This window comes from Pristis pectinata, chromosome 11 (assembly GCF_009764475.1).
Source record: "Pristis pectinata isolate sPriPec2 chromosome 11, sPriPec2.1.pri, whole genome shotgun sequence".
Classification (NCBI taxonomy): Eukaryota; Metazoa; Chordata; class Chondrichthyes; order Rhinopristiformes; family Pristidae; genus Pristis; species Pristis pectinata.
The window spans coordinates 2,534,279-2,545,846 of NC_067415.1; the positions used below are offsets into that span (position 1 = coordinate 2,534,279).

The 11,568-nt window shown below is 49.6% G+C and overlaps 1 protein-coding gene across 1 annotated transcript in view; it reads left to right on the forward strand.

The window, feature by feature from the left end:
- Positions 1–7,973, forward strand: part of inppl1a (inositol polyphosphate phosphatase-like 1a) — a 172,149-nt gene extending 164,176 nt beyond the window's left edge. The window contains exons 27-28 of the mRNA XM_052025624.1: positions 165–301; positions 3,856–7,973. Coding sequence (XP_051881584.1) covers positions 165–301; positions 3,856–3,949 — 231 coding nt within the window. The 3' untranslated portion in view covers positions 3,950–7,973. The remainder of the gene's footprint in view (positions 1–164; positions 302–3,855) is intronic.
- Positions 7,974–11,568: the final 3,595 nt, after the last annotated feature.

Genomic DNA, 11,568 nt, shown 5'->3' on the forward strand with positions numbered 1-11,568 from the left:
GTAATTCTAACAATCACCAAATCCCTTCCAACTCTGTGGGTGGTACCTGTTGGGCATTCTCCTGCCTTCCCTGATGCTCTACTGGGGGACTTTTGCCCCCAACAGAGGGTGTTTGGTTGAACCTTGCCAGCTGTTGATGATCCTTGTCCTGTCCGCTCCACTAGGCCTCGTGCCAAGCGAGCAGCACCAGTTCCAGTCTGTCACATGACTCCAGCGTCGGTAACTGGTTACGTCGCCTGGGCTTGGAGAGGTATGAAGAGGGGCTGATCCACAACGGCTGGGATGACCTGGAATTCCTGAGGTAAATGTCTACACAGCAGGTCTGATACCCACCACCCCCCCCGCCCACTGGAGACTGGGCACGGATATCCTGATGTCCACCCACACTAATCGCCGTGGACCTCATCCAGTCCCTGTTGTAACGAGACCCTAACATCCAACATACTGCCTGTGACATCCCAGGTCACGAGCATTGTCACCATCTCGAGGGAGAAAGGGAAAGGCGGGGAGTCGCAGAGTGGTAAAGCACAGGAACGGGCCCTTCAGCCCACCATGTCCATGCCGACCTTTTTGCCCCTTCACACTGATCCCATCTGCCTGCGTTAGGACCGTGTCCTCCTCTGCCTTGCCTGTTGTAACTGCCTTTGCAAATGCTGCTGAAAGGTCGTAATTGTACCTGATTCCTCCACCACATCTGACGGCGCAATCCAGAAATCAACCACTCTGTGTATAAGACAAAATCACCCCTCAGATCCCCTTTAAAACTCCTTCCTCTCACCTTAAACCTGTGACCTCTTGTTTTTCCAACCCCAACCATGGGAAGAAGGATCTGACCATCTCCCCTGTCTGTGCCTCTTATAATTGTGTAATTCAATTAAATCCCCCCTCAGCCCCCTTTGCTCCAGGGAAAACAAGCCCAGCCTGTCTAATCTCTCCCCATAACTAAAGTCCTCCAATCCAGGCAACGTCCTGGAGAAGCTCCTCTGCACTCTCTCCAGTGCAACCACGTCCTTCCTATAGAGTGGTGACCAGAACTGCACACAGTGCTCCAACCAGTCTAACCAGTGTTTTGTAAAGTTACCAGCTGACATCCCAGCTCTTATATTCTATTGACCTCTGAAGTCAAGTATCCCATTTGCGGCCTTCACCGCCCTATGGACTTGGACCCTAAAGTCCCTCTTTTCAACATCCCTTAGTGCCCATTTACATGTCCTACCCCTATTTGACTTCCCAAAATGCATCACCTCAGACTTGTTGGGATTAAGTTCCACCTGCTAATGCTCTGCCCAGCTTTTCAAATATCTGTCTACTGCTGTAGCCTTAGACAATCTTCTTCGTGATCCACAACGCTATTGTGTCACCTGCAGCCTTGGTAACCATTCACATCCGAGTGGTTAAAATACGTCACAAACAGCAAAGGTCCCAGCACTGACCGCTGTGGCACCACTGGTCAATCGGAAAAGCATCCTTCCACCACTACCCTCTACCTCTTGTCACCAGGCCAGTTATGAAGGGGGCTGTGAGGAAGCAGCCAAGGCTCCTGTTTGTTGCCTGGCTTCACTCTGTGTCGGTGCCCCATGAGGGCACCCACCTCCTAGGTTCAGGTAATGAGCAGTCCCAGTCCTCGCAAGGTCCAGGATCGCACTCTGTCCCTCAAACCTGCCCTGCCTTCTGATCCAGCTATGGTGAGTCTGTGGCTCTAACACTCTTCAACAAAAAAATCTATGTCCATTTTGAAAGCTCCTCCCTCAGAGCCTTTTGGAGGAGAGAGGTTCAGATTCCCACTGCCCTTGACTAGCCTGCTTGTGATTCTAAGTTCTCCCCTTGCCCTAGCCCAGTCTCCTCCAGGTTCGATGTTACAGCAATTCAGCTGCACGTCATTCCATAGATGCTCTTTTCCGTGTGTGAGAGTGCATTGTGTGTTGTACCCATTGTGTTTGGCACCTTGTTGACTAGAAAGTTCTGAAATGTGAAGAGACTGGTACCAAATGCTGAGAGTGTCTGTTCTGTTTTCAAAGAATCTATAGGAGTCAGTCGTACAGCATAGAAAAAGACCCTTTGGCCCACACGTGTCCATGCCAACCAAGATGTATATTCAAGCTGATCCTATTTCCCAGCACTTGGCCCATATCCCTCTAAACTCTTGTCATCCATATACTTGTCCACATTCTTCTTAAATGTACTTAATGTACCTGCCTCACCCACTTGGTATTGGTTTATTATTGTCACTTGTACCGAGGTACAGTGAAAAGCTTGTCTTGCATACCGATCGTACAGGTCAATTACACAGTGCAGTTACATTGAGTTAGTACAGAGTGCATTGATGTAGTACAGGTGAAAACAATAACAGTACAGAGTAAAGTGTCACAGCTACAGAGAAAGTGCAGTGCAGGTAGACAATAAGGTGCAAGGTCACAACAAGGTAGATCATGAGGTCAGAGTCCATCTCATCGTATAAGGGAACTGTTCAATAGTCTACAAACAATAAGGCAAGATTTTAATCAGAGGGCTCGTCCGGGATTTGAACTTGGGACCTCTCAAGTGCTCAGAAATTCAAATCCAAAGCGAGAATCATACCCCTGGACCAATGAGCCAATTCTGCTGTGTTTAAAAAAAATAATTTTTAAGACACTTTTTTCCAAACTTGTCTGTTTTGTTGACAGATAAGGTTGTAGTTAATTATTCCCAGACCAGATTCATAAACCACCCCAAATCCTTCAATCAGATTGCCCCTTCATTTAAACCCAGTGTGTGTACCCTATCTGCACTGTAACACTGTCATTGTGGGAACTCTTAATTTTGTGGCTGTGGGAGTTGTGGACAATGTCGGCAGTGATTGGCTGTCCCTGATTCCCCCTGAACGGTGAGGCGCAAATCAAACAGACTGGTGAACCTGGAGTCACATATAGACCAGATCAGGAAAGGAGGAGCAGATTTCTTCCAGTGAACCAGAGGGGTTTCAACAACAACCCAGCAAAGTCTTGGTTCATGAGACTTGCTTTATTTTAAATTCTGGATTTCAAATTCCCCAGCTGCCAGGGTGGGATTAGAACTCGTGTCTCAGGATCAGTAGCCAGGAGCTCTAGCTGTTAGTCCAGTGACTTAACCATTACACCAGTGTATTCTGTGTTTTCACCTCTCCCAGTGTGTGACTGAGGAGTGGCCATGCACGTTCCTGGCGGGGAGCTGGGAATAGAGGGATGTAGATTGTGTGTGAGCAGGTGGCATTAGTTTGGATTGGCATCATGGTTGGCACAGACATGGTGGGCCGAAGGGCCTGTGCTGTACTCTTCTATGTAGACAGAAGAGACTGCAGATGCTGGAATCTGGAGCAAGAAACAATCCGTGGGAGGAACTCAGCAGGTCGAGCAGCGTCTGTGGAGGGAAAGCGATTATCAACACTTCTAGTTGAGACCCTGCATCGGGACTCATTATTGACATTTTGGGTTGAAACCTGATGCAGGGTTTCGACCTGAAACATTGACAATTCCTTACCCCCCCCCCCCCCCCCCCCCACAGGTGGAATGATGGAATTGGCTTATTATTGTAACATGTACCGAGGTACAGTGAAAAACTTGTCTCGCATACCGATTGTACAGATCAATTCATTACATCAGTGCATCGAGGCAGTACAGGGTAAAACAATAACAGAATGCAGAATAAAGCTACAGAGAGAGTGCAGTGCAGGCAGACAATAAGGTGCAAGGTCACAACGAGGTAGACTGGGAGATTGAGTCCAATGCAACGCTGTTCGACCCGCTGAGTTCCTCCAGCACATTGTGTGCTGCTGTACTTCCCCGTGTTCTGTGGGGATGCTCTTCCCACTAACCCTGTTTTCTCTCTCGCCTTCTACAGTGACATTACAAAAGAGGACCTGGAGGAAGCTGGAGTGACCGATGTCACTCACAAGAACATCCTGTTGGAGAGTTTGCAACAAATGGGAAAGTAACTAGCAGCCGGGACTCTTTCTTAATATTTTTTTAAAAAGTGCCTTAAGGGAGATTTTATTTTAACAATAGTTTCTAAAACTCCTGAAGAAACATTGTAAAGGATAAACTTAAATACAACTGACTGTCCAAGTGAGGAGGGCTTTTGCCGCCCAAGCACTGATTCTAGGACTAACCATACTGCAGAGTGCAGAACCTGCCGGCTCTGTTCTGTTATTCCATCCTTCTTACCCGCAGCAGGGTGTGTGATCACTCCGGGCTTCTGCCATTTTGTTTGTGAGAGGTGGGGAGCAACTGTCTGTGCAGAATCAGCAATGGTGATCCTCCCAGTAACCCACAGATTTGGTAGGTTGTAGTTGAACCACAGGACCCCCTCACAGTGCCCAGGGTTAACGTGGCATCTTCCAAAGTTCTGGGGAATTGTCTTCAGGCTGAAGGACTCATCATGTGAGGAGTTCTACTGCACCCACAAACATGCCGTCCATTCACAGTTACTGTACGTGTGTGTGTGTGTGTGTGTGTGTGTGTTAGAACAGAGTGAGCCAGGGAGTCAGGGGTGCAGTCTTTGACGTTTGGGACCAAGCTGTTTTGACTGCATGATCCTGTTTTAAATCCCACAGGGAGCTGCTGTTACAGAGTTGGCTGGGAAGGGGGAAGAGGGCCACACCATGTATCACAAGCTGGGTGGATGTGGCATTGACCTTCTGACTTGGGTTAACACTGTGGAGAGAGCTCCTGGGACTGTCCTCCCTTCTCCCCCCCTTTGCGGGCACTAGTGTTAGCCAGCTCAGTCCTGCCGTACTCCAGCAGAGTGCTGCCTCCCCCAGGGTGGGTGGAAGTGGGGGCTGCACCTGTCGCTCTGCTTAACCTGTGGGGCAGGTTCCAGTCGGCCACACCTGCTGGCCAGGTGTGTGGGCCGTCTCCGCAGAGTCTGATGGATGTGGGTCTGCTGTGTAAAATCACCGTTCTCGTTCAGCTGTGGGGTCAGTCCAGATGTTGCTTGGACGGTGTGGAGGGAGCTTTGCACTGCATCTACCTTGTGATTGGTACCAGAATGGGAAGGAGAGCCACGGTTTCCAAAAGTGCTTAACATGGCTCACTGAGGAACTGTTGTGCTCCTAGTGTGTGTACTAGCAAGGTGACCAACTGTGAGCTCACTTAAAACTATCCCCAAAACATCTTGGTGTTTTGTATCCTGTGCCCTTGGTAGCAATGTCGTTAAGGCTTCTGTAAATTACAGGACTTCGCAATTTAGAAATTTAACCAGGAAAATAAAGCCATCTTCCTTAAAATACATCTGGCTTTGGAGCAGAGGGTCTTAGCTTCCTGAGTCACACAGCTTGTGCTGGCTATTTTGGTTAAGGCTTTAAACTATGTGCCTTTTGAATACACTCCCGGGGAGTCTGTTCTGCTGGTTCCACACCCTGGCACCGTTGTGGGGTTCTCTGAAACTGGGTGGTCCAACTGAGGAGCGATCATCAAAGTAACTCGCTGAGAGCGGGCGATCGGTGTTCAGAGAATCCTGGAAAAGGCAGCTCAGATCCTGCCCAAGTAGAAGAGAGCTGTGTTTTATTTGCCGGGAATGCCTTAGTGTTGCTCTGAGGTGCAGTTTTGGAATTGGAGAAGTGCCCAGTGAGGTGTCTCACAGCACAGACTGTGGTGAATCAAGGGAGACTGCCTCTGTGCTCCCTCCCTCCTTCCCTGCCTCACCCTCGACTCTGAACAACTGCCTGTGCCTCACCCAAGAAACTGACCAAGACCCTGCTGGGAGCCAGGGCGTTTGTTTGACTTGGGGAGGCGGTGTTTCACTGCCCCATGTGGAGGGGTTTCAGGGGCTGGGAGCAGGTACAATAACCCATGGGTTCCTTTGCCTCTCCTTTAAACCAGGCTCCGAGACTACCCTGTGCCTGGCTGCCTGTGACCAGTGTGATATTGTTGGTCTGCATTCAGTACTCCGCCAGAGCCTCATTGGGGTGGGGGCTTCATGTTATTAAACCACCTGCTCCCAAGGTTGATTAGCATAGCGTTAAGGTGGTCCTGACCACCATCTCACTGCCAGAACTCTGCTGCTTATCAGGTCTGTGCTGTGCCCTCACCACACCTGCTCGGTCACTTTTCCTGAACTGGGAAAACAAATGTTACCAAGGATCTGGAACTCAGCAAACCTTCAAATCTGAACCTTCCCCGTTCCCCAACCCCCTTCCCAGCTAACCCACCATGGGCATTATACTGTAGGGCAGGGGCGATAATGTGTCTGATAAATGCAGCGGAGCAGAGCCCCTCCCCCTCCCCTCCCCTCTCGCCCCTCGTCCCTCCCTCAAACTACCGTAGGTGGCTGATTGCAGGTTGGACAGGGTAGTACTGGGGAAAACCTGTGAATCCACGTTTAGGAAGTAGAGTGTGCGATCGCCCATGTCCTCGTCCTCTCCACACCCGGTGATGCAGCTTCCCCACTGAGGAGTCAAGTGATGCAGAATTTATAAACAGCAGAATTTCTGAAAATTTCCAGTGTTTAATAAATGGCTCCAAGTATTTCCTCGGTGAGATGCTCGATCTCTGGGAGCTCACTCATGTAACGATGGGTCCCTCCTGCTCTGGAAAAGCTGCATTAAGAACTCGGAGCAAAACGAGGCCACTCGGCCCTCCTGCTTGATCTGACTAACTCCGCATGCCCGGTGACCTTTCACCCCCTTGCTCAACAAGGATCTATCTACCTCAACCTCAGTGTTCAGAAACTCTGCTTCCAAAGTCCTACCACCCTCTGTGTGAGAGAGGTTCTTCCCTCATCTCTGCCTTATCTGGGTGTCTCCTTACTTTTAAACATCGACTGCTAGTTCTAGATCCTTCCACAGAAGGAAACAGCCTCTCCAAACCCTCCCTCTCGAGATCCCTCAGGGTATTGTTTGAGGTGATTTTGTCCATGGAATATAGACCGAACAGTACAGCAAAGGAAAAGGCCCTTCAGTCAGACACGATGCCAAATTAAACTAATCCCTTCTGCCTACACATGATCTATATCCCTCCACTCCCTGCAAATTCACGTCTCTCGAAAAAGCCTCATAAACCCCACTATCGTATCTGCCTCCACCACCACCCCTGGTAACCCACCGCTCTGTGTGTATTAAAAAAAAACCTGCCCCACACACCTTTAAACTTACCCCCTCTCCCCTTTAATGCATGTCCTCTAGTACTTTCTCACCAGGGTAGAAGTGTCTACCCTCTCTATGCCCCTCATTTTATGTCCAGGATTTTTCAAATCGCTTCCCTGCAAACACCGGGGCCAGAGACTGTCCAACTTGTGTCTGTCCTGTCACTGATTTTGACCCAACCTATACCTCAGCTGTACTTGTTCCATATCCCTAGATAACCTCATCCAACAAAAGCACTTCTGGGAGACCTTCAGTGCACCCCCAGCTCTCCCATCTTTTGAGGCGAGAGTTCTGGATTTGCACACCTCTCTGTGTGATTGGAGACCGTAACTGCAGGGTTGAGCACCTGTGAGCAAATGCTTTGTTGCATTGCTGTTCCGTGCTGAGAGAGCTGTGACACTGTGTGGTGACGACTGTCCTTCAGTTTGAGAGCAGTGAGTGCAGACAACATTCTTAAAGTTTAAAAACCCCTGGACAATTTTAAATACTCCTTATGGAATAAGATGTGTGAACTGCCAGCCTGTGAAGGGTTGTGTGTGTGTGTGTGTGTGGAGTCTTCACTATTTGGATTTTTTTTCGCTTTTACAATATCATAGTTGGAAAGGTTTGTGAAGTTGCTTTATCTGTGATATTTAATGCAAATTGTGACATTTTTATTTGTGTGCTTTCCCCCATGTCCCATCTCAGCCCTCTTCCTCCTGCCACATGTGCTGGCAGCAGTGGAAGGTCACAGCAGGAAAAATGAAAGCTGGTGAGGAAGACGCATGCACACGCGTGTATATGCCTGCATATTCCTTTCATTTCACTTAGTTTTGTATTTTAAATGATTTAATTATGATTGTATAAAACTGTTTAAAATAAAAGCTTTTAACAACATTGGTGTTCACTAAACCTCATGTTCTGGGCATTGACCCTGTGTGTTTGATCCGGACAAGTGTGAGGTGTTGATAGGACGTTGAAGGCGGCGTGTGGCATGCTTGCCTTTATTAGTCGAGGCATTGAGTTCAAGTCAGGAAGTTGCAGCTTTATAAAACTCTGGTTAGGCTGCACCTGGAGGATTGCATTCAGTTCTGGTTGCCCCATTACAGGAAGGATGTGGAGGCTTTGGAGAGGGTGCAGAAGAGGTTCACCAGGATGCTGCCTGGATTAGAGGGCATGAGCTATGAGGAGAGGTTGGACGAAACAAGGTTGTTTTCTCTGGAGCAGTGGAAGCTGAGGGGAGACCTGATAGAAGTTAATAAAATTGTGAGAGGCACAGATAGAGTAGATACCCAGTATCTTTTTCCCAGGGTTGAAATGTCTAATACCAGAGGGCATGTATTTGAGGTGAAAGGGGGGAAAGTTCAAAGGTGATGTGCAGGGCAAGTTTTTTTGTTACACAGTGGTGGGTGCCTGGAATGCACTAATGGGTGTTGGTGGAGGCAGATACGATAGAGGTGTCTAAGAGACTCTTAGGCACATGCATATAAAATATCTTTATTAGTCACACGTACATCGAAACACACAGTGAAATGCATCTTTTGCGTAGTGTGTTCTGGGGGCAGCCCGCAAGTGTCGCCACGCTTCCGGCGCCAACATAGCACCCCCACAACTTCCTAACCCGGACGTCTTTGGAATATACAGCAAATGGAGGGATACAGATCTTGGTCAGCATGGACCAGTTGGGCCAAAGGGCCTGTTTCCGTGCTGTATGACTCTGTGACTTGATGTCACTTTATTTGTCTCGGCCCCTCCCGTGTGCACCTGACAGGGGCCCCTGTCCAAACATTCAAACGGGCATCGCTGTCCTTTGGTGCAGAAAGACCAGGTGTCCACGCTGAGTCCGGCCTGTGTCTGACGCCGGTCCCACCGATGTTGACTTGCAAGTCACTCGGTCTAATCAAGAATCTTGAAAGTAAACCCTCACTGATGGGAGACGGTGAATTTTTCAACACTCGAGGTACAGGTTCCACATTGGTGCTCTGGTCACCAGCCTCTCCCTGAGCAGCTGGGAGCATAGAATGTAAAACAGTAAGGCAGGAACAGGCCCTTCTGCCCACAATGCTGTGTTGACTATGATGACAATTTAAACTAACCCCAACTGCCTGCACATGTTTTGTATCCCTCCATTCCCTGCCTGTTCACGTGTCTGTCTAAACACCTCTTAAACATTGCTATCGTAACTGCCGCCACCATCTCCCCCGGCAGCCCGTTCCAGGCACCCATCTCTCTCTGTGTAAAAACACTTGCCTCGTAAATCTCCTTTAAACTTTCCCCCCTCAAAGAGGAACCATTCCACTGTTACAGAGTTCACTAACGTTGCAGTGTTGGCTTTTATCAGGAGGGGCTTGGGATATGGGGTGTGGGTGGCTTGGAAGTGACGTTCTATCTGCCCTGTCTGGCTGCTCGTCGGAAGAAAAGATTTCTCAGCCTGGAGAGGCTGCAGTGCAGATTCAGCAGGCTTGGTTCTGGTTGGATCAGGGGAGTGGTGGGGTGTGCTCCATTGAACTGAAATTCGGGGGGGGGGGGGGGGGGAGGGATACCAATTGAGCTGTTTTAAGCGAGTGAGAGGGTAGAGAGAAACTTCCCTCTAGTGGGGGATCTACCACGGTTCATGGAGATGCACAGCCGAGGGCTCTGTCCGACCTGACTCTCCTGGCAATCTTCCAGGGTATCCCTGGAAAAAGAGCAGGTAGGGATAAGTTGCATCCTGGATGAGGATGGGATGGGAAGGGTAAGGGGAAGTCAGGGGTAAGTTTTTTTTCAGAGAGTGGTGGGGGTGTGGAACACACTGCCGGCAGAGGTTGTGGGGTCAGATACTTTGGGGACATTTAAGAGACTCTTAGGTAGACACATGAATGATAGAAAAATAGGGGGCTATGTGGGAGGGAAGGGTTAGATAGATCTTAGAGCAGGATAAAATGTAGGCACAACATTGTGGGCTGAAGGGCCTGTACTGTGCTGGAGTGTTCTATGTTTAATTCAGGTATCGTAGTTTATTGCGATTTGTAGCATTGTAATAAACTTGTTTTTGTAAAAACGAGAGTGTAACCGACCCCGAGTGGGGTCAGGGAGTGGTTGAATTTCACTGTATGAAGAGGGCTGCTGAGCTTGGGCTGTGCTGAGCATTAGGCCGTGTCAGGTTAGGGTCAGTGGAAGCTGGCCTCTGCTGGTTGACTTGGCCCCATCGGGTGACAATGGGCCAAAACTAACATGGAAACTCTTCAAATTCTGGATTATAAACCCCCTCCACCCTCCCCCTCAACTCCTGTGGGTGCTTAATACACTAAAGGGACTACATAATCACCGTGAAATGAATGAGCAGCAGCTTGCAGCTCAGTACATGGGGGGTATTGGCTGCTGCCCCTCAGGAGCTGCTGGTGTGTCTGCTGCTGTACACCCTCTCAACCCCCTCCGCCCTTCCCCTCCAACCCCTCCACCCTCCCCCCCCCCCCCCCCCCAGCCGCCTCCACCTTGCTCCCCACCCCCCAGAAGAGGGTCGGCTGGATAAGTCCCTGTTCCATATTGATGTGGATGCTGCAGGTCAGCCCCACGCCTCTGATCTTTGGACACAATACAACGTTTAAAAGACACTTGGACAGGTCAGTGGGGAGAAAAGGTTGAGAGGGATACAAGCCAAACGCAGGCAGATGGGACGAGCCCAGTCAGATAACTTGGTCAGCATGGACGGGTTGGTCCAAAGATCCTGTTCTCTGTGCACTATACCTCTGTGACTCTGACCTGGTGGGGTGGAGAGGGTTGATCAGGGGATCCCATCACTCTGTTCCTGGGCCTGGAACAATGGTCTCAGCATCTAGGCAGCAGATACTGGGTGGAGTGGGCTCTGAGCCAACAGCCTACCCCTCTCCTGAGGATACCTCCGTGCCCAGACCTCCCTGCAGAGGGACAACACAGTGCCCGCTGGGGGTCTGGGATCAGAGGACGTCCTGGACGAGGATAATGTTTTGGTCAGCAACAGTCTACTGGAGGAACTCAGCGGGTCGAGCAGCATCTGTGGGGGTGGGAGGGAAGGAATTGTCAACGTTTCAGGTCGAAACCCGGCATCAGGACATTTCAACCTGAAACATTGACAATTCCTTCCTCCCCACAGATGCTGCCCAACCCACTGAGTTCCTCCAGCAGATGGTTTATTGCTCCAGATTCCAGCCTCCACAGTCTCCTGTGTCCCTTTGGTCAGAGTGTGTTAGTGTTGTAAATGAAGTGAAAACAAATGAATAAAATGTAAAGACCAGTAAAGAAACCCTGGGAACCCCAACAGGGAGACTGTCTCCAGGATCTCTGGCAACCAAGAATAGGGTGGATTTAATTTGTTCCAGTCAAGGTGAACAGTTGTGCTGAGCTGCAAGTTGCTTCTCATTCATTTCAAGGTGTTTGAGGTCAGTCTTTAGTGTATTAAGCAGCCAGAGTGATACACAGGTAGAATCAAACCTGGAGCCACAGTGGGAGAGCCTTGAACTTGTGATTGGGACCTT